The sequence below is a fragment of the Hippocampus comes genome, unplaced genomic scaffold, assembly GCF_001891065.2.
Source record: "Hippocampus comes isolate QL1 unplaced genomic scaffold, H_comes_QL1_v1.1 scaffold83, whole genome shotgun sequence".
Taxonomy (NCBI): Eukaryota; Metazoa; Chordata; class Actinopteri; order Syngnathiformes; family Syngnathidae; genus Hippocampus; species Hippocampus comes.
Genome location: NW_017805281.1, coordinates 544,604 through 567,161, shown reverse-complemented (window position 1 = coordinate 567,161; position 22,558 = coordinate 544,604). Strand labels below are relative to the sequence as shown.

General features: G+C 43.5%; 2 protein-coding genes across 2 annotated transcripts; one reads left to right on the top strand and one right to left on the bottom strand.

Annotated features, from left to right (window-relative positions):
* Positions 1-6,244: 6,244 nt before the first annotated feature.
* prss23 (serine protease 23) lies at positions 6,245-10,802 on the top strand. Its single transcript, XM_019871188.1, has 3 exons — positions 6,245-6,463; positions 8,346-9,533; positions 9,584-10,802. The coding sequence occupies exons 1-2, from the start codon at positions 6,398-6,400 to the stop codon at positions 9,492-9,494; spliced, it is 1,215 nt and encodes a 404-aa protein (XP_019726747.1). The 5' UTR covers positions 6,245-6,397; the 3' UTR covers positions 9,495-9,533; positions 9,584-10,802.
* Positions 10,803-12,549: 1,747 nt separating this feature from the next.
* On the bottom strand, positions 12,550-22,338 carry cfl1 (cofilin 1). Its single transcript, XM_019871191.1, has 4 exons — positions 22,209-22,338; positions 16,745-17,055; positions 14,876-14,952; positions 12,550-13,518 (listed from the first exon to the last, which is right to left on the bottom strand). The coding sequence occupies exons 1-4, from the start codon at positions 22,209-22,211 to the stop codon at positions 13,406-13,408; spliced, it is 504 nt and encodes a 167-aa protein (XP_019726750.1). The 5' UTR covers positions 22,212-22,338; the 3' UTR covers positions 12,550-13,405.
* Positions 22,339-22,558: the final 220 nt, after the last annotated feature.

The following is a 22,558-nucleotide window of genomic DNA, read 5'->3' as shown; positions in this document are numbered from 1 at the left end:
ATATATATATATATATATATATATATATATATATATTTTGGACTGAAACTTGTCTATGGATAAACATGTTGATGCACATTGACGTTCCAAACACCCTGTAGGTCCTCTTCAAGGTTGTTCTTGTCCTTGTAATGCCCCGCCATGTTTCCAGTTGATCTTGCCGATAAGTCAAGTCAGTGCAGAGACACACCGTTGCAGTTTTGGTGCTGTTCCAAATTCAGACACCTCGTCTGAGATGTGATGACACACACTTCGCTTCTGTCCTTAATAGATTTCCACGCAGTCATTTAGTTTGCATTCCTCGCTTCTGTTTTTGTTAAGTTTTTTTTTTTTTTTTTTCCATTTTGCTCCTCCAAGTGTGTGCAGCCCGACTGGAATGACATCATGAACGGTTGCGGCGGAATACCCACAAGGCCCCGCAGGAGGACCGGGGACTGGAGGCGTCACGTTTCTTCATCAGCTGAGGGTGAGCAGTGCCCCCTCCACTAGCGCCTCCTTTCCCCACTCCAGCCCCTCGACCATTATTTGTCCACCGCGACAAAAACACATGCTCGCAAATATGGAAAAAAAAAAATTATCCCTTTTGCAGACACAAACGGATGAGTGTGATGACTACTGGAGAGGCGGGATGGAAAAAGACATAAAACAGGAGCGCACGTGCTGCGGGGGCTGTGTGGGGTGTTGGGGGGATATTTTTATTCGTCAAGAATTCGGTTACTTTTATTCCAACCAATGTATGGGAAATGATCCCATTTCCCCTAATTGATTTGAAAATTATGAATCATTTATAAATAAAGTAGCTTTCTTCATCTATCTATGCCAGCAATGTATGGTGACAAGCAGAACATTTCAATGTCCTTCCACTGGATGGTAGAAGGTCCAATCCATCCATCCATCCATCCATCCATTTTCCGATCTGATTATTCTCACAAGAGTCGTAGGGGTGCTAGAGCTTGTCCCAGCTGTCTTCGGGCAGTAGTCGGGGGACACCCTGAACTGGTTGCCAGCCAATCGCAGGGCACACATAGACAAGCAACGATTCAGGCTCACGCTGACACCTTGGGACAATTTATAGTGTTCCATTAACCTGCCACGCATGTTTTTGGAATGTGGAAGGAAACCGGAGTACCCGGAAAAAACCCACGCAGGCACAGGGAGAACATGCAAACTCCACGCAGGAAGGCCGGAGCCAGAATCGAACCCTGTACCTCTCCACTGTAAGGCCGACGCGCAACCCAGTCGACACCGGGCCGCCGGCAGAAGGTCCAGTGATGACAGAATAAGAGTGAAGTGTTCAGCTAAACAGGCCCACATTTCATTGCGTTTACGAGTCATTTGAGATGGGATCATCATTATTCCAGTTCCTGTACATTGTGTTACATTTTTGTTTGGTGGTGTTCTGTGATTTTTAATTTTTTTTCCCTCATGTCCTTGGCTTTAAAGGTTGAGCGCAAGTCAACTTATCGAAGGTGCAACAGTGTGCACGTTCCACATGGGTACACGGAGGCATGCAAGGTGGGCATGTAGACTTGCCATCATGCTGCGAGAGCCCCCCCACCCAACCCCCGGCCCCCGTAACACTTTCTCTCAGCAAAGTAGGATTTCTGAACGGGATCGCAAGCCTTTTCGCTCACACGCTTTAATCTGATAATTGGCTTCACGGTCAAACAAGCCGTGTGAAACTTCAAACAGCCCAGGAGGTTTCTAAAAGAGCATCAAACAGCTGCAGCTCATTCAGTACGCTGAAGCTCAGGTTGTGACCAGAACATATGATTCCAGTCTTAAAGGCTTTACACTGGCTTCACGTCAGCTGTGGAATAGATTTTAAAATGATGCGACTGCTCTATAAATAGCTGGATGCTTTGGGTCCTGAGTAAGGGTAAGTCAGCCCTGTTACGGGTTTTTAATGATATCCTCCTGGGTAATGGCACTGGAGACTATGTATGTCTCGTTTTGTTGGGTCTGGCGGCAGCGTTATATACAATGGACTACAGTATTCTGCCTCCTTGGTCCCAGTACATTTCACCCTGTTGACTTGGGCTCGCTCTAAAGCCAACTGTCTCAAATTTGGGTTTTGAATTGGACCGGCAATATGGTCCTGTTGATAAATCATTTTTTTGTTTGTTTTTTTCAATCTTAGGCAGCTGGCTAAAGTGAATTCTCTCCTTTCACAACAGCACTCGGAAACAGTAATCCATGCCTTGGTGACATCGCAACTTGATTACTATAATGCACTTTGTTTTGAATTCAGCCAGTCCTCCCTCAAGCATCTCCAGTTGGTCCAAAATGCTGCTTGGTCACCGCCTTCCTGGAGCTCATTGGAGGAAGCACATAGCTTCACATTTTGGATCCAGAGACCCCATATAGAGTACAAAAATTTCCAAAGACCACCTTTTCATCCAGACACCATCTTAACATAATGACATGAACTCGTTAAATGTCATTGGAAGAAAACGTTTCCTACTATTGGGAAAAGCAATTGTAATATTACAATCACAAATGTTATGAGAATCATGTTATCATTACAAGAACAAAGACATATCTTGTCAGGATCAAACAATATCTTATTTTCCCCCCCTATAAAAAGTTGAAACATAATGATATTAACCCTTTCATGCACCCTGTAACCTGATAACATGATCCGCCGTCCACTGTAGTAATCGCTGTCCCTGAAAGGGTTAAAGTCAAAGTTTAACAAGGAAAGAAAGTCACATTTTAACAAGTGAATTGTCAAATTTTTTCCTCGAACGATGCCTCAATTCTTTTTTAGAAATAATCTCTATCTTAACAAAAAATAAAAAGTATTCTTGTAATTATTCCTTTTGTTTCAAAAAATGAATGTCACAATCATGTCAGCGTTTTTAACTGACCCAAAGCTAAGGGCGGAATGTCTTTTTTAATCAATATTTTATGTTTTGTTTTTGTTTTGTTTTGTTTTTTTTACCAGTGGCACCATCTATATCGTAGGAATGCACTTAAAAATATGTAGAATATTAAATTTTGGGGGGCATCTAAGCAACCCTTCACTTTGAGAAACACTGGCCCAGATTCCACAAGGTTCAAGTAACCCGTGTAGCGATTCAAATGACACAAAAGAGGCAACGTGTTCGAGTACAGGGGCGCACGTTTTGCACATTTGTCAAATCACTGACATGCGATGGTCATTATTTCAGTGGATATGAATTTGAAGCCATTTTTGCATATTGGTGAGCCGTGCCATTTTTCTGAAGTCGTCTCATCGTCGTGGAATCCTGCAGACTCGACAAACTGGGCTACCAGTCATGAGAGGAAGGAATCACCCCTCCAGAAAGTCAAACAAGCTGACGTTTAGTTTCCGTGGCGGCTTTTTCGTGCGCTGCTCGAACGGGGGCCGCTTTTGTGAACTTGACAGCTGTTGCTTTTGTAAGGTGAACGCGTCGCAGTGTTTCCTTACTTTCTCCGATGAATCATGCTGGAAAGTGTGAGCGAGGACTCGCAGACAAATACTGTCTGACAGACGGCCGGAGACCTCGGCGATATGTTGATTTTTTTTTTTTTTTTTTTTTTTTTTGCTGTTTCATTCACCTGCTTGCCAATGACTCATTCGGCAGACAACGGCTGTTGGTCATTAACCACACTAAATAATTATTCAAACCAACGACACACATAAGTCCAGTCGGTTTTCTTTCCATATCGCCAGTTAACCACCAGGATTGTAATAATTTGGGGATATTTTCGTAATAGCAATTGATAATTTTGTTTTTGTTTTTTGTTTTTTTTTTTTTTAATTTAGGTACTTCTAGAGCGTGCCTCTGCTGACGAAATTAATTGGTTCTGGAACAAACGGTACCTCTTAGCCAATGGGAGGCCAGGATGATGATCGGTAATAGCCAATGGCAGAGCAGCTATAGCTGTGTTGCGTTTAGGAAACTCGGAGCTGCTAGTAACAGCTCATACTGTATTTTTACCTTTGGTATCTTGAAATTTCTTTCGGAACAAGAGGCAATATTTTCCTGTTGAGACGTTTCGTAACTTGAAAATGTCGTATGAAGGGACGTTCGTAAGTAGAGGTGCCACTGTAATTCGTTTTCTGAGTGGGTTTGTTTTCAGTTGTAAAATCACTATTCAGCAGCACGGTGAAAGACCGGTGGGCACGTCCGCCTCACAGTGCAGAGGTGCAGGGTCGATTCCAGCCCTGGCCTTATTTTTGGAAATTTGTTCTCACCGAGCCTGCATGGGTTTTCTACGGAATGCTGATTGTTATTTGTTTATATGTGTCCTGCGATTGGCTGGTAACCAGCTCAGTGTGTATCACAGCTACTGCCCCAAGTCAGCTGGGATAGGCTCCAGCACCTCTCGCAAGGATCAAACGGTGTGCAAAATGGATGGATGTCACCATTCACTGTGTGTTTGTGTGTGCACGTGTTGGCCTGATTATTCGTGTAAAGCGGTTACAGCAGAAAAGATTACAATTTGCAATTACAGCCATCAGCCACGACACAGCGTGCAGTCAACATAGTTTTACATTGACATATGACTCTTAATTAATTCTGTGTTGACGCTCGCAACTCAAAGCGATCATGTCTCAAATCATCTCTCCCTACTGAAATAAATGGAAATGCCTTTAATTCGTTCCAGCAACCCCCCACCCCTTGTGTTTTTTTTTGAGCAAAACACCCCTCCATAAAATTGTACTTAATAAAAACATTCAACTGGGACTAGCAATAAGGCAACTGAAGCATGAGGGTGTTAATTGCGGCCACGTGTTGATCTTGACTGAACTGTCAGCATTACAAGGAAAATTCATCTGCATGCAATTTGTATGGAAAGCCCTTTAAGTCTTTATTTGGCATCCTGGACATCCATCTTGAGGGCTGTGCACACGCATGCGCTTTGTCCTTACGAGCAGGACAATCCAGTGCGCTTAGTTGGATGTCCAATAAATGTCAAACAACTTTATGGAAAGCACCAGGGAGGACAATGACCAGCATGTTGTCTTGGCCTCACCTTCTTGCGTGAGTGAGTGAGTGAGTGAGTGAGTGAGTGAGTGAGTGAGTGAGCAGATGGATTGTTGGGTGTGTGGTGTTTGTGCCAGAAAAAGAGTATATGAGAATCATTGTGTGTAAGAGTCGTTGTGTGTTGATGTAAGTGTGTGGTACAGTACAACAAGGTCGGTATTGCGCCAATCCTGACACGTGTTCTTGTCTTGAGACACGTTGACATTCCTGCATGCTACATCGCCGTGACCGGGCGCTCTCGTTTGTCCGGCGCCATCCCGGCCCTTCAGGAGCGTCCGAGGGGCGCGTACTAAATTCCTTGGTTTCCCCACACGTTCACACACATGTTCCAAGGGGAGCTGAAGACCAAGGTCAAGTGAGGTGACCATCCTTCGATTGGCTGACAACCAGTTGAGGGTGTACCCCGCCTACTGCCCAAAGACAGCTGGGATAGGCTCCAGCTTGGCCCTTGTGCAGATAAATGGATTAGAAATGTAGGATGGATGGATTATGTAACCCACCTCTGTTTTTAATCTGAGTTTGATGTGTATTTGAAGTGTTAAGATTAAATCTTGGTAAAGAACATGTAAATTAAAGTTCAAGAGTTTGTGCTTGTAATTATTCTTTTTTTAATTTAATTTTTTTAATTAAATTTTTAATTAAAAATTAAAAAGAATTAACAAGTTCTACACTTGTTAATTCTTGTTCAGAAAACATGTTACATAATTTTATATTTATGTGAACATTTTCTTTTTTTCTGTTTTTGTACAAAAAATATTTGGGGGGGAATTGTCTGGGTTTATTTATGATTAGGTTTCATTTTATCATTAAAATTCTTTCAATAAAGTTTGTTTTGTTCCCCAATGATCCTCTTAATTGCTTGATTTGTGTTAATTTATCTATCCATCCATCTAAATAGTTTGACTCATTTCACAGAAATTGGAGATGTCTTTTGTCAATTTGCTTCAACTTGAACAACGAAAAAAAATATTTCTTTCCAAAATAGTCTTAAAAATATATTTCTGTCCAAATTTAACAAACGGCGGAAGGATTTTATCCAGTGAATTTAAAAATACAATTTCATTCTCTTCTAATATTAAACATTTTGTTCTTGAAAAGACAAAAAAGCCACTATCAAAAAATAAAAGTACAGCTACAACATTTTTCAAGACAGAGGCTTCATTTGCAAGCCTGTCGGCGCTAGGACCACGGGCAGGCGCGCGGCGTGAGGCGCTACCGAAGCTTCCTGACTCCACGCACGAGTGGAGCTCGTGCGTGCCGGTGGGTGCGGGCTTGGGAGAAGAATCATTTGCCACACTCGCCTTGGCTCAGCAGGACGGACGGACCCGCAGAGGAAGCCACTCAACTACTCCGCACCGGCTGCCTCACTGCCGGCAAGCCACCCACAGCCTACTCGTCACATGCATGCAATCCAAAGGACAACCAGTCATGGATGTAAACACGGACGGCACATATTCATAAATCAGGTAATATACATTGCACTATATAGTTTTCCTTTATTTTTTTTAATACCTACCTGTCTTTTGAAGGACAAACGACACCTTGGAAGTTGCACGTTCATTAGACGTTGATAAATATGAATTTTTACATGCACACCTGAACGTTACAGACAGACAGATAGATAGATGGCAATATTCCACACTTGTATTCATAATACAGAAATAACCAACACATTTTAAAAAAAGTAAAAACAAGGTCGATTTTTTTTGGGGGGGGGGGCTTTAATTTTCTATATTCATACGGGACATTCAGAAGAATTAAAATGCGTTTATCTCTCTCGCTTTCGCTCGTCAAGACGCACGGCTAAACATATACTGTACTGTATATAAAATCGAATCTAGAGCTCCTTTAAATTAATTCCCAGAAGGGAAATTGAGGTGTTCAAGCGGTTAAAAAAATAATACATTCCTCTATTTATGAAATGAGCTACACTACCGTAGTGCAGTAGTTGAGTACGTGAATTCCACGTGCACTAGTGGAGTGTAATATCGTGTATTAGGAGCAGATGTGCAAAAAGAATGATTTTTGAAAAAATTCTGACTGGGTTGTTTTTGGCAGAATTTGCATGTAGCGTTCATCTAACAATGAGTGGAAGAAGAACGCAGTCTTTCAAACAAAACTTGACTTGTTTGCTTTCTCTCTCTCTCTCTCTCTCTCTCTCTCTCTCTCTCTCTCTCTCTCTCTCTCTGTCTCTCTCCAACAAAAGAAGGAATTTAGTGTCCACTGTTGGCTCAGGCTTGATTTGGATTGGATCAGTTTGTTGTTTTTTCGGGTTATGCATTCATGGCCCAACTTTTTTAGGATTTCACAGGAGGGTCTTTTTTGTGTATGAAAAGTGTAAACCTGAGAAGTCATTTGTGCGCGTGCGTAGGCCACACCCGTACACATGGTGAGAAATGTTATTTTTTTTTTGCCACCTTGTCTCAACCTGTCTGGTTTCACTTAGCCACACCTTGGCCGTACATAGCACAAGTGCCTCAGGCCACTTCAACATGAGCAATGTCTGCTTGTTAATCCATCAGACAAACCCACACTGCGGACATGTCTCAGATTTTGAACCTGGTGGAGTGAAGTAACCAAGGAGTTCCAGGGGATGCCGTGAATTTGACAAGCGTTGCTCTAGACGAGGCATCGGGCATTCTTTTGTGTTCTTTTTAAAGAAACAGCTTGTTTTGAGGTTTCTTGACTTCCTCGGTGGGTTTTTTTTTTTTGGAATGCAAACACGCGTCCATAAAAGTGCTGCGTATTGGGTATTTGTCTTGAAATCCTATTTTACTCAGATAATCTGTAGCACATGGACAAAGCGGGACGTTGTTAATGCGGCTTCTGGAGCCTTTACACTTGATTTGACTCTATAGTTTGGGAACATTGTGAGGACCTAGGGTAGGTTATTTGGGGATGGTTGGTTTGGCGTGTAAGGGTTATGCTGGGTGTTTTGGGTAGGCAGGTGAGTAGGTAGGTCGGTAATCCTAACTTTAACCCTTTTATCCACAAATAATGATAACCTGATAACATAAACTGTCCATTGTGGTGACCGATGTCCCTGAAAGGGTTAAACCCGGGTAAGTCGGCAGGTAACTTGAACCTAACCCTACTAACCATAACTCTAACTATGATAGGAAGGTAGGTAGGTAACCCTCAGTATGAAGGGCTCGGTTTTCTACCCCGACCCATTAACTCTAACCCTAATTAGGTAACCCCAAGGCTCAAGATGAAGGGTTTGGTTTCTTACCAAGCTCAGTATATGTCGATCGATTGGTATGCAGCACCCTTGTTGTTCCTCTGTGAATGTGTAGAATGATTGGAGGAAGGACTGACACTAGTGTGTGTGTGCGTGTATGTTGACAGCGTGGTTCCAGCAGCACCATGAGTGAGCGTGCCAGCTCTCGCCTACCAGCTCTTCTTCTCCTCCTGATGTTCCTTCTCTTCGCGTCCTCCCTTGAGACTCCGGACCGTCCCCCTATACGCCCCCTGGTCCCCACCCTGGTCCCCCACCGTCCGACACCTCTCCTGCGCTCCCGCTTCAGCGCCCACCCTCATCTGGACTTGACCACCCACTGCAACTCGAGCTGCTTCCACCGCGCAGGAAGACTACCGGGTCACCAGGCCGCTGACAACTTGGCCTTCGAGACCCTCTACTGGGACGGCTCTCGCACGCTGACCACCGTGGACGTGGAGGAAGAGGGCGCCGGTCTCGTCGACTCATCACCCAGCCGCAGGATCGGACGGCGGCGCCTGAGGCGCCAGATCTACGGCGCCGACGGCCGCTTCAGCATCCAGGGTGACAACTTCCTGTTGGACTACCCATTCTCGGCGGCCGTACGCATCTCCACGGGCTGCACCGGCGTCCTGGTGTCCCGCTGGCACGTCCTGACCGCCGCCCACTGCCTCCACGACGGCAAGGATTACGTCAAGGGGGCACGCAAGCTCCGGGTGGGCTTCCTCATCCCGCCGTCTGTTAACGCGACTGCAGCGGAACACTCGTCTGGAAAGAAGCCCATGGTGCGCTGGGTGCGGGTGAGGCGCACCCGGGTCCCCAAGGGGTGGATCCAAGGCCCTCAAGACCTCAGCATGGACTTCGACTATGCGCTTCTGGAGTTGCGCTGGCCCCACCGGCGGGCCTTCATGCGGCTGGCCGTGGCGCCGTCCCCAGACGGCCTGGCGGGCCGCCGCATACACTTCTCGGGTTTCGACAGCGACCGACCCGGAGAGCTGGTCTACCGCTTTTGCCCGGTGGAAGAAGAGTCCAGCGACCTGATCTACCAGCACTGTGACGCCCGGCCGGGGGCCAGCGGATCGGGCGTGTACGGCCGGGTGTGGGACAATTCCTTGGAACGCTGGGAAAGGAAGGTCATCGGGATCTTCTCGGGGCACCAGTGGCTGGAGGTGGACGGAGAGAACCGCGACTACAACGTGGCCGTGCGCATCACTCCGCTCAAGTTCGCGCAGATTTGCTACTGGCTGCACGGAAATCATTTGGACTGCTCACAGGACTGACGTGTCCGAGCATAACTTGTTTGGAAAATAACACCCGTCCTTGGGTGTTGTGAAAGGCACTTCAAATAAAATGTATTATTATTATTATTATAAGCAGGGGGTACACGCATACCCAGTTGTAACAACGTAACTGATTTTTGAAATGTGAGAGAGCCCACACATGACGATAAGAAATCGGCATATGTTGCATAACTGCTCTAAGAAGTAATTGTGGGCATGATTTTTATTCCAACAGAACAGGGAGGGAAAATGACTCAAAACACGCTCAAGGCCACAAGATAATTGTATTGATAGAGCATTTTAAAACAACACTCGCTGTACGAAGAATGAAAATGAGTTTTAAAGATGGGCAGCGAGGGAGCTTGCTCAGGATAATCTTGTAGAGACATTTGACAAACTGACCCGATTTTCTGGAGGTGTATCGTCCACTTAATTGGCTGACTTTCCATTTCACATCACAAAATCACAGAGTCTGTAACTCATATGAACTCGGTGTTGAGCTAAAGATTCCCGATCATAAACATTGAACAGCTCTAATATCTATGATAGTTAACCCCGGCTGTTTCGAGAGCATGTCGGGGGTTTGAATGACTCTTAAAAAACTCCACGCCACCAGATTATTGCTCGAGATCATCTTTTTGACATCTAATAATTGGGCCCTTGCTGACTTTGAATGCAAGAGAGGGTTTATGTTAAAATTCGGTCCTATTATCACACTTCTTAATTGGTTAGCGTTCCAAGTCACTTTTCGACCACGGAGTACGTACTTCGGCTGAACTCTTCTTGATCATACAGATCATGATTTGCAATCTCAAATAGTGAAGAAGTTTATGATTCTGTTTCACATCACATGAAAGCAATGATTTTTCCATTAGAAATATTGAAAAGGTTGAACATTTACTAGGTCAGCCCTGACAGTTTTGAGAATTAAAAAAAAAAAACAACTTTTAACAGACCAGGATAATCGTTCAGACATTTTGAGATTTGACACTTTGCTGATTCGGATCGGAAGCTCAAATTCACCCTGAGCATCGATATGCGTGTACCCTACTCAACCGCCATATATATTTTCCACTGTACAGTATTAACATCTTTACAAGGTGAGAAACATTCTTCTTGTACATGTCTCTATCCATTTACTTATTTTACAGAGGAAACAGCTAAGGGTTGATTCCACATCTTCCGGGACCCATTTCATTTTTTTTTTCATCTGAAAAGAAACACGTTAGGAGCTTGACAGACAGAATGTTAACTTTATTTTTGGACAAATGCTTGATATATTTTAATAAATAGATTTTTATGACACCACTGGAGTCGTCTGTTGAGCATGGTTTGAATGGTGATGTGGCGCCCTCGTGTGGATAAGGAGTTGACTTACAACATGGGCGCCAACAACTGGTTAGCGCATCGGCCTCACAGTGCAGAGGTACCGGGTTCGATTCTGGCTCCGGCCTTCCTGTGTGGAGTTGGCATGCTCTCCCTGCGCCTGCATGGGTTTTCTCGGGGTACTCCGGTTTCCTTCCACATTCCAAAAACATGCATGGTAGGTTAATGGAACACTCCAAATTGTCCCGAGGTGTGATTGGAGTCCGAAATGGTTGTGCCCTGCAATTGGCTGGCAACCAGTCCAGGGTGTACCCCGCTGATGACCGAAGACAACTGGGATAGGCTCCAGCACGTCTGCGACCCTTGTAAGGATAAGATGATCAGAAAATGGATGGATGGATTTACATTGTGCTTGAGAGTCCCTGACTGAAGCTTTTCCATCTTGCACCATCCAAACTAAAGCGCACGTTGGCTTGCTCATTTTCAAATACTGACCTTACATACGCACATTATCAAAATACATACAACTATATGCATGTTTATGTCCATATATACAGTACTGTATTGTATGCATATGTACAAATTGCTTATGGATGCCACAAGATGGCGGCAAAGACCTACTTTTGTCAAAATGAAATTTAACTAATTTCAACATTCTTCTTTGACATCAAAATCCCACAACATGGGAGCAATGTACTATTTTGGTGTGAATGAACCATTCAACTTTCCTCATTATTTCTTTGACACCAACATTGACAAAAAAAAAAAAAAAAAATTATGGTGTGTGATTTCTATGGGGACAGTTAAAAATATCCCGCTGTTTGTTGTTGGGCAGAATTTGTGGGGTTTCATTTTTAACTGCCCCACCATTTGTCGTGGCACCAGATTGCGTCAAAAACAGTAAGTAGGTTCGTTTAGCAGAGAATAAAAGAGGATGGGTTACGAAAAATAAAAATCCTACACGGAAAATACTTTGTGAATGCCAAACCGCGAACATGCGGGGTTGACCATAGCGCCTTGGGACCAAAATGCCACAAGATGGCGCCAAAGCAACACTTTTCTATTACACAGGGCTTTCAGAAAATACTGAAATGCCAAAGTTTAGCGGACACTAGGACCATGTCTCTAACCCAGCAAACGAGCTGTTGGCGGCACGTTGACCTTAAAGTTTTTGGCTCAATTATGTAATGCGCGAGATTCACTTGTTGGTAGTTGCGGAATAAATCGTGTTTCCAGTCAGTCGTGTGTACTCCATTACTACTGCCACATTGGAGTAAGCCAATGCGGTACTGTAGGTACGGCTCTTAAACTTAAGAATGTATAATGCGTGACAGTAAGGAAAATGGCAACAAATTCAGATTCGGTGACTGGATTGGTTCTTAACATTCATCAGAAAAATAGCAAAAATGCTAATCGGTGTTTTGCAAAGTAAAAGCAGACACTTGCAAATACTTGGATTCGACAAAAAGATCAGTCTGCTTTCAGAGAGACAATATTTATTTTTGAGAGGCTGAAGTTATGAGGATTTGGACAAAAAAAAAAGTTCAATGTCTCGAAACGATCACTGATCAACAGCTGACAATTGATTGTTACACCTCAAGTCATTTAGATTTGATAGATATTAGATACAAAGAATTATTTGAATCAAATTCTGCTAAACACTGACTTCATCTCATGAGCTGAGATTTGAGCAATTTGGTGTATAAAAATACCAACTCAGTCAGTTTAGTGCTTTTTTTAAATTTATTTATTTATTAGAGATAGGAGACGATACAAAACATCCACCATTCAATATTCAGTCTCAAATGTGACCACCGGTGTTTCATTTACACTTCGCTCTCCACCAAGACCTTAACAACGTCAACATTTTGTCTTTTCCCAATGAGGAGATGCTGGTTTGGGTGAGGAAAAAAAAAAACAAGTACGAGGAATGTGTGAACTACATGAAATGCCATTTTCAGAACAGGGAAAAAGAAAAGGAACCACTCAAGTTTTGGATTTTTGCATGTTCAAAACAGAAAGTTTCTATAATCATGTAGCAAGAGAATGTTTTGATAAGTCTTGTGCAATCCAGAGTGTGAATTAGTTTAACATTAAACCTGATCTAAACTAGTTACAAAACTTAAGTTACAAGTTTGGCAAAAAAAAAAAAATAGTTGAAATAAAAAGCAGAATGGTTGGAAAACTAACATTTGTTGATGCGTGTCCCATTCAAAATGGGACAAACCCGTCCGGCGTATCTTTAAACATCACAACAACATCCTTCACTCAATTGAACCTTTTCATTTTCGCCTTTGTGTTTTGTTCATATTCTTAAACTGGAATGACAGTCTGGATATTGGAATCAATCACCTTTTATTTGCGAACCTGTCGCTGGCACCCCCTCCCAGGCCCACCCGCAATATCCCACCCCGAGAGAGTCCCACAAGCTGCTGGTTCTGATTCTTCTGGTTTTATTCATTGCCCTTCTCCAAACCACACTGGAACGTACAGCTAAACCCGACAGATGCGTCTGATAGGCCTCCACTGAAGCCAGAAAAGAGGGAAAGGGGTTTGGGGGAGGGAAAGGGGTCGAGGGCCGATATTTATATAGGGCAGCCCTCCAGGGTGACTACTGAAGTGCCACCCAGCTTTTCCGCCAGCGTGTGCCGGTCTTTCAGGTCTTCCAAACCGTTAACCTGCCACTCGTGCTTGATTCCTGATGGGAAGGAAAGAAGAAGACATGATAGGTGGGATGTGTGCACATCCGTCCAACTGCTAACATCTGCGCGCGCGCGCGCACGCACACGCACACGCACACACACACACACACACACACACACACACACACACACACACACACGTTCCTCTAAAGAAAATTAAAACTGTATAAAGATCGAGACCTATGTAGTACTGGTTTCCACCACTTTGTTTTCCTGATATTTTTGGGCGTGGCTAAAATGGTGCGCATTGATGAGCCGACCAACCCCAGGTTAACAACTTGAGCATCTTTGTTTGCATCATTTGTAACATGCAGGTAGCTAGCTAGCCAAGTCTACACCTTGAAATTGCATATTCGGTACAGCGCCTCATTGTTGGCCACGAGTGCGCGCGCACCACAGAGTGAAGATGTAAGAGCAAGGAGGGGGGAATTTTACATCGATATTTTTTTTTAGGTCTGACTTGGTAGCACACACATCTCAGACGAGTAAGATGATACAGCGTCAGTTGCAACACCTGAGTATGTGCGCACACCGAGCGTTGCGGTCAAACCTGACGAAACTCTCAAGCAGGATTCCGAGTTTGCCAACTAGTTATCATGAGTGTCTGACAGTCAGCCACTTGACTTTGTGACTTAAAGTGGTTATGTAGCGCCTCATAACCCAAAACAGGGTCACACTTTCCGTCTCGGCGAGTCAATTATGAAATTGCTCAAGGTGCAGGTGTTGTCGCCAAGCGTCCATTCCAGGCGGATCTTCGCATGTCGGGACGTAGCTAAGCTTAGCCTGGGTTGGTAGCAGAAGGCAAAGAGGCTTTTACCACATGTGGATTCAAAAGATAATGTAGCAGTTCATGGCTTGACAATTTTTACAGGCTGTGAAGGTGCACCGCCCGTGCTTTTTTTCCCCAAATTCAAATGATCATTAAGAAATTTATTTTGAACGGTAACACTCTAGGATGACTTTGGCAAAAGTTGAAACTAATAAATGGCAATCACAACATTGCTGGTGAGCATCAATGACTTGCTTTTAAACTATACGCAGCAGGGCCCCGTCTACGTATTTACACATTTACTTGCTCAGTTTGCTCTTATTCTGTTGTATGAAGGTCACAAAGTAGACTGGGACACTGGACCTTCTACCATCCTGCGGAAGAGAAGTCAATTTCTCCCCATCACTAAATATTGCTGACATAGATAAACAAATGCAGCAGTTTGGGATACTTTCCCATGTCAAATCTGACAATTTTTCGTGGCAAAAGACTGCAATGTGCTTGAGAATCCCTGACTGAAGTTCTTCCATCTTGCACCAGTCAAACTAAAGCACATGCTGGCTTGCTGGTTTTCAAATACTGACCTTCGAACTTTCTTTTGATGGCATCTTTTGAGCTGGCGTAGATCATCTTGCTCTTCAGGGAGGCGCCATCAGGAGCCCTGCGCGAAGAAAATACTCATTCAAATTGCAAAGAGCACCAAGCCTTACCATGAACACCAAAAAATAAGCACATTGACGGTCGCGACCAAAAGGTTTGGTTTAGGTGGCACAAGATGGCAGGGGAAAAAAAAAAAAATCAACTTTTCTAAATTACACTACTCAACTCACTTAAACTTAAAAGTTAAAAAAACTGAAAAGTTGGGACAGTGTGTCAAACGTGAGTAAAAACAGAATACAATAATTTACAAATCAGGCTCAACCTATTTCATTGAATATGCCACAAAAACCAGGTATTTAATGTTCACACTGATCAACTTTGTTTTTAGCAAAAGAGATTTTTATGGCTTTAGCACATTCCCGAAAAGCTGAGACAGTTGGCAAAAAAGACGGAAAATGGGAAATATGCTCATAACTGAGAACAGGTGGGTGCCATGATCGGGTACAACAGGAGCTTTCCTGAAGTGCGAGGGCATTCACAAGCTAACATGAGGCGAGGTGCACCTCTTTATGACAAACTATGTGACAAAATAGTCAAATAGTTGAAAGTCAATGTTTCTCAACGTACAATTGCAAGGAATGTAGGGATGTCATCATCTACGGTGCATAGCATCATCAAAAGGTTCAGAGAGTCTAGAGAAATCACTGCACGTAAGGCCAAAAACCAACACTGAATCACCTTTGACCCCTCAGGCCGTACTGCATTAAAAATCGACATCAACATGGGCTCAGAAAACCAATGTCAGTATATATCCAAGTGCAATTTAAAACTGCAAAGAAAAAAGCCATTTATCGACAGCCAGAATCACCGCCGGGGCAGAACTCAACAAAGACTGATGCAAAGCGTGAAAGTGTTTTGTGGTCTGACGAGTCCACATTTAAAATGACGTTTAGAAATTGTGGACGTCATAAAGGAAAAGAACCATCCGGTCTGTAAGGGACGCAAAAGCCAACATCTGTGATGGTATGGGGCTGTGTAAGTGTCAAGTTATGCCCATGGCATGGATAATTTACACGTGTGAAACATACGCTGCCATCCAAGCCACAACTTTTTCATGGGACGCCCATTTGCTTATTTCAGCAAGACCATGTTAACAGTTGTTACGCCCGCATGGCTTTGGGGTAAAAGAGTACGGCTACGAGACTGACCTGCCTGCAGTCCAGACCTGCCTCTCAAATGAAAATATGTGGCGGACTACGAGGCGTATAAGCTGACAATGGAGCCGCCGCCCCCACCCCGACTGCTGAACACACTCTGTACATCAAGAAACAATGGGAAAGAATTCCACCGACAAAGCTTCACCCGTTAGTGTCCTCAGTTCCCAAACATTGATTGAATGTTGCTAAAAGACACGGTGTGGCGACACAGTCGTAAAAATGACTCTGTCCCAGCTATTTGGAAATGTGTTGCAGCCATAAAATTCCAAGTAAAAGATCATTTGCAAAAAAACGCTTTTCAGTTTGAACATTATATATCTTGTCTTTTGGGGTGTATACATTTAAATACAAGTTGAAAATGATTTGCAAATCACTGTACTCGTTTTTTTATTTATTTACACAACATCCCAACTTTATTGGAATGGTGTTTGTAAACAAAAGCAGTCACTTGTGGCCATCTTGGTGTCATGTTGACGTGACTTGGGTGGGTTCCTAAAATCCCCTGCAAGTCCCAGATGTGGGGATGCATCATATATGGGCAATTATTTTGGGGAAATTTGGGGATTTATGTTTAGAAATTCAGTCACCCACATGCACCTTCACCCATATTTCCTCCAGGCAGAGAAAAGGCCTCACCAGAAGATGAAGACCAAGTCCTCCTTCTTGGTCTCTTTGGTCTCGTAGGTGGCATCGTAGAGCGCGTAGCGGCAGTCGTCGGGCGGCAGCATCTTGACGAAGTGCTGGTAGGGGTCCTGCACAGTGTTGCCCAGGTCGCCCAGCAAGATCTCCTTGCCGTCGTCCAGCACGATGTTCTTCAGATCCTTGCTCATGCAGAAGAGGATGGCCTTCTTCCTCTTTCGCTTCTCCTCCTCGTTGGCCTGGGCCTTGCGCACCTTCATGTCGTTGAAGACGGCAATCACTTCGTCCGTCACTTTCACACCGGAGGCCTGCATGGGGACGGCACATTAGCGGGTCGTACTAGTCAAAGTTCGGCCAGCCTCCGCCCTCACCCTCCAAAAAAAAGACGATGACTGTCACATGACAAAATCTGAATTAGTGAAGTGAGGCTACAATCAAATCTTGCCTGCAATTTTAAAACACACACACATTATTTAAGCTGTGGTTGTACACCACGTAAGGTAGGTTTTTTTTTTACTCATTCGCTGATGTAATATCCAGCCATCGCTAGCCAGCGTGCACTTTAAGCTGTTTGCAGAGCACACACCGTATTATTCAACGGCTACATTACGGAGAGCCAAGCCTTATCTTGCACCAATTCGTTGTGCATGGTTGATTCGGGTTAAACTTGTCTCGTGCGAGTTAAAGCTTCTCTAGGTAACTTAGCTGAGTATAGCTTGTGTCAAAGTGCTTCAGCATGGCTCAGCAGTGATTGAGTTTGATTGTAAAGTGATGTGATGTGATTAGGGTGGGAAATGGATACGAAAAATCAAGAGCAAGGGAGCGTGACATGGACCCACATGTCCATTGCCAGGGGAGTAACCATAATTTGTTTATTTATGCATTTGCGCTGTTGTTTCATTTTTTTGTACACTTTTTTTTTGCCCCCCCCCCCCCAAAATATATATTAATGAATGAAATGAATGAATCTGAAGTTTCTGCTGTGCTTTTGGGCAGCAAATGTATGGCCAAGGAAAACAATGACGTTTGGAAGCGCCGGCGCCTGGAAAGCAAACAATCGCCACAGTGTTCCATGGCCCACAAAAAAGTCAAGAGTGGGAGGAAAAAGGACGAGCAAGAGCCCGAGGGCTGCATGTGACTCTGCTGAGGTGTGGCCATGACCACCGGCTGCTGGCTGTGGGACAGACGGCCGAGAAGACACGACTCAAGCAGGATGTCACAACTTTTTCCATAGAGTCTCATACAGAATCTTAGTCAAAAGCAAGGTTGAATTGAAGCAATTTATTGAGTGTGTTCTTGGTTTCTGAAAATGACTTAAAAAATAGTAATTGGGCAATTATGCTACTAGCCTAGAGAAAGTCTAAATTGTTGCTTTATTAATTTGGTGACAAAGCAAAAAATTACCATTAATATTTGTGTGTTAGCTGAAAAAATGTCTGTGCTACCCTAACCTTAAAACTCAACATTACATTTTTTTTTCTCCAGTGAGAAGCAAGCAATAACCACAACAAAGGGGAAGAGCATTCACACAATGACACCACTTTCATTGCCTGACCATGCGGGAGAGGTCAGGAAGGAGGCTATGCTAGCCGCGCTAAGCTAAGGCGTGCCATGCGGGGGTTGAAGTGGCCCACAATGGCACCTCTGTCTGGCCCGCTGACGAGTCCCATATGCTCCCCTCCACTCACGCCGCTGCATCTGCTGACTTTGCTTAAGCCAATTCATTGCGGAGAAAACGCAGTCTCATGAGGAGGACGCCCCAAAGAGCGTGCGCGCGTATGCATCAGTGGGGGGGGGGCAGGAGAGCAAATGGACAAAGAAAAAAAGGAAATAAGGCAGGAAAAGAAAACAGATTCAAGTGTGGAGAAGCACAAACACGTTCATGATTCCTCCATTCAAGTGGTTAAGATGACATGACTGTCTGTTTTATGTGTTGTGTTATTTTGTCATTTTATGCGACACGTACAGCACATTTGACAATAAAGTTGTATTTGATACTTGATGTTTACTGAGGATGGAAAAGGAAGTGGGAACGAGGCGTCTGAAATAGCGCAATTATTAACCAGGAAGGAACCCGCACGTTCATAAAAGCGTGATAAGAATTGGCCATTTGTCACTTGACCTATTTTCTGCCTTCAGATGGGCGTGTACTACTACTAGTTAAGAACCCCACCTCTTGATGGCGCCAGCCAACTCCACATCATCCATCCAATCATCAATTCACATGGGTTTCCTTGCACTTTATTTATTGCACAAGCGCAATACCAACAGGTGACACTAATGCACCATTAAGCTGCTTTCCCACAGAACAACTACAAGGAACGACATCACAATGTATGAGGTGCAGTTGTGTTTTCTGCTCACATGGTCTGTGTTTGCCAGGCGGAGAGCAAATGTTACAATTTGTTTTTCCACACAATACTGTTAAGTGTAATTTATTTTGTCAAAAAAAAAAGGGGGGGTGTTTTTTTTTGTGTGGGGGTAGCTTTAATGGATTAACTGTGTTTCTAGTCATTCAACGGTAAGATTTGAGATACAAGCTTGGACATAGAATAATGTAAACGTACATCTCAGGCCACCACGACACTGTATAATGTGTACACACACACACACACAACAGAGAATGTAGGGAAATGAACTTTGGAATGGTAGCTAAGACAAAAGTCACACACCTTGAAACATTAAATAAAGATGCATTGTATTCTTTAGTTAAGAGTGCGCCTTTTAGGGGTGTGGCCAAGTGCGCAACATCAAGAGCTCAGACTACTTGGTGGTCAGTTGAACTGAAGTTTCCACTTGCCACATGCAGGCGGTTTCATTTTGGGTTTGTCCTGCTCAATATTCAAAATGAAGCGATTCGCAAGTTGCCAACGTATTTTCTTTGCATTTCAATTTTAATTTAGAGCGAGAAAGCTTTCAATCCACAAGAATTCAGCGGTTGATTTTCACATCAAATAATTTGGATGAGACATTTTTATGACAATCTTACATTGCGCAGATGCCATCATGGCATCGACGACTTTTATGTTTTTGCTGCAGCCGCTATCAAACAGCACCACAAAGCAACCGCAGTAAATTTGAATTCCTAATCTAATCAGACTCCTGGAGACGCTTGGCGTTGAGAGCAAAGTCCAACTGACAAGTCCGCATTTGCAATCCCGACATTTGAAGGGTGTGACACAAAATGGCAGTTGACCAGAAATGCCCTGACGTTATCAAACCGGCACCTTTTCATTGGGCAACGTCACCAAAACGCAACACAACAATCACTAAAATTGTGATCAACAGTTTACTTGACATATTAGATGTAATGAGTATTCATCATTATACTTCACTCCCAACAATATTACACAGCCCACCTTGTACTAAGTGTACAAATATGAGACAATATTTATTCAGTCAGGGAAATTAAATGGTCCTAACATCACAGTAGTGCACTAAATTATGACTGAAAACGAATGTGCTGTGAATAAATCCTAAAGCTTCACAGCAACCTACGCTGTTAAAAAATTTAACAACTCCATGTACAACTGAGAGCTGTTGACAACTAGTCTTACTTAATGTCGTTAACAGAACTAGTAGAACAAAGGCGCCGAACTAGTAACATACAGCCAAGCACCTGAAAACTGAGGTTAAATTTATCTATGCCAACCACCTATACTAACAGGCATAACAATGAGATCCTCTTCCACTGGACAGAAGGTACAAAATTAAGCTGCGTGGCGAATTTTTGTGAATTGTTTTGCTAAATGGTGTGCTGTGGGATCCTATTTCCCAATGTGAAATGTGTGCTTTGACTCAATAAAGGTTGGGAAACACTGCTTTAGCGCTCAAACAGCTTTCCATAAAAGTGTATATTTTTTGACGAATACTCAATGTGTACACATGTAGAAGACTGTTAACCAATTAGCATAAATGCCTATGCCATTTTTGACTAAAAGTCACAAAATCAAAGAAAAAAAAAACTTTTGTTTTTTTTTTTAACGTCTGTGTACAGTCTCAATCATCCAGATCATGATCAGCCACAAAGATTAAATCAAGGTTAGTGGGCTATAGTTTAACAAATCATTTGTTTCTTGTCTTCCAAAAATGTAAAAGAAAAAAAAATAAGGAAAAAAAAATCTTGGCATTTGTGCTATTAGGCTGCTGAAATTAATCTAAAGCTGTTAATTGAGCACCCCAGTTTTACTAGCAGGTTGGTGACAAAATGAGCATTTGTCAAAATGAACACACGTTACAATTATGATAAGCTAAACGGAATTAGTGTGGACCAAAGACGTTACGAATATGACTACCTGAATGTTAAGGATATGCAATAAATTCTCCAACGGCTTGCCATACTTGTCGTGGTCGCCTCTAATGGCGTGACGTGCTCGCAGGGCGGTGCAGATTGCGTCTCAAAAGGAAAAAAAAAAAAAAAGGAAGATGCGCAATGAGGATCCGGACCCTGCGGCCTTTTAGCTTCCGCTGCTAAAACCGGTTTATATAACGCTTCATCATTCGCTTCTATCTCCAATGCGACGGAATGAATAGGTGAGAAAACACAATTCGAATTTGATATTTATTAGGCGATTGAATGGTTCGCGTTGTTTAACATCACGCACTAAATCTAGGATGCTCTTTGCACCAAATTCAGGGTGGGGCCGTGAATGCAGCACATGTGACCATGACCAGTGGACGCCAGTTTCCTATACCAAAAAAAACCGACGCTCGATTTTCAAGCGTTTAGCCATGACTTTGAATTTTATTTTATCTAATTTCCATCCGTCCTCGATATCACTTGGCGAAGCATTTTGGGAGGTCTGTGGCTAGCGCGTAAAGTCGAGTTAGCGTCAAATGAGACAAAGAAAGCACAAAAAAAAAAAAAAAATCACAGCTCGCGCAGCCGTAATGGATGTCATCCCGTTAGCTTAGCATGCTAACAATACCGTTAGCTTTGTTAGCCGCAGGCGTCTCGCTCGCTCTGCACCTGCCAGCCTGACACGAAACATCGCCAAGCCCCGCGGCCGAACAACACAAAGATGCAGCACAGCCATGACAACCGGGGATAACTCGTTTTCTTCCGAACAAACGCGACGCAGTGCGGCCAATGGGCTTTGTTAAAAATAAAAATAAAAACCTTTAATGTCGGACGGATCACGGAAATGAGCGAAATGGCGCCAGTCGTTTCAGGCCGTGGACGTTTTAAAAGGGCACCCAAATCTTAACATTTGAATACTACGCTTTCCAGGAAGCAATTTTGGATGGTTAACACGACTTAAAAACATACTTGAAAGGAGGGGTCACGATAAAGCTAGCTTCCGTCGCTCTCTATGGGGCTTGATGCTAAAACAGCTTTTATCTTTTTTGAAGGGGGGAAATGGGGGTCGCATTGAATTAATCTCACTAAAACGGCTTCTTTTCATTTTCAACCCCGTACATAAAACACCTCAAATAGTGTGTGAAGCGTCGTTAAACGTACCATTGTTGTAGCTCTGAGTTGGTCAGCGTCTGGCCAGGAATTGAATGGAGCTCTGAGGGTGATGACGCTGATGAAGATGAAGACTTGCTCTCGCTCGCTCTGGTAACGGCGTGAACGCGCCGACGTGCGCGAGCCTGAAAGCGTGAGCGACGTATACGAGCGCGTAACCCCTACAACAACATCCGACTGCAATTTTTTTCCATTTAGTATTTGGAACAGGGAAATGTTACGTTATATATCTAAAACGGATTTATAGTGTGTGGGCGTGGATTTAGTGTAGGTAATAAATGTGAAAATATACGTTTAATGTTTGTGGTCGCCGTTTTTAATAAATTCCCCAAAATGCACAA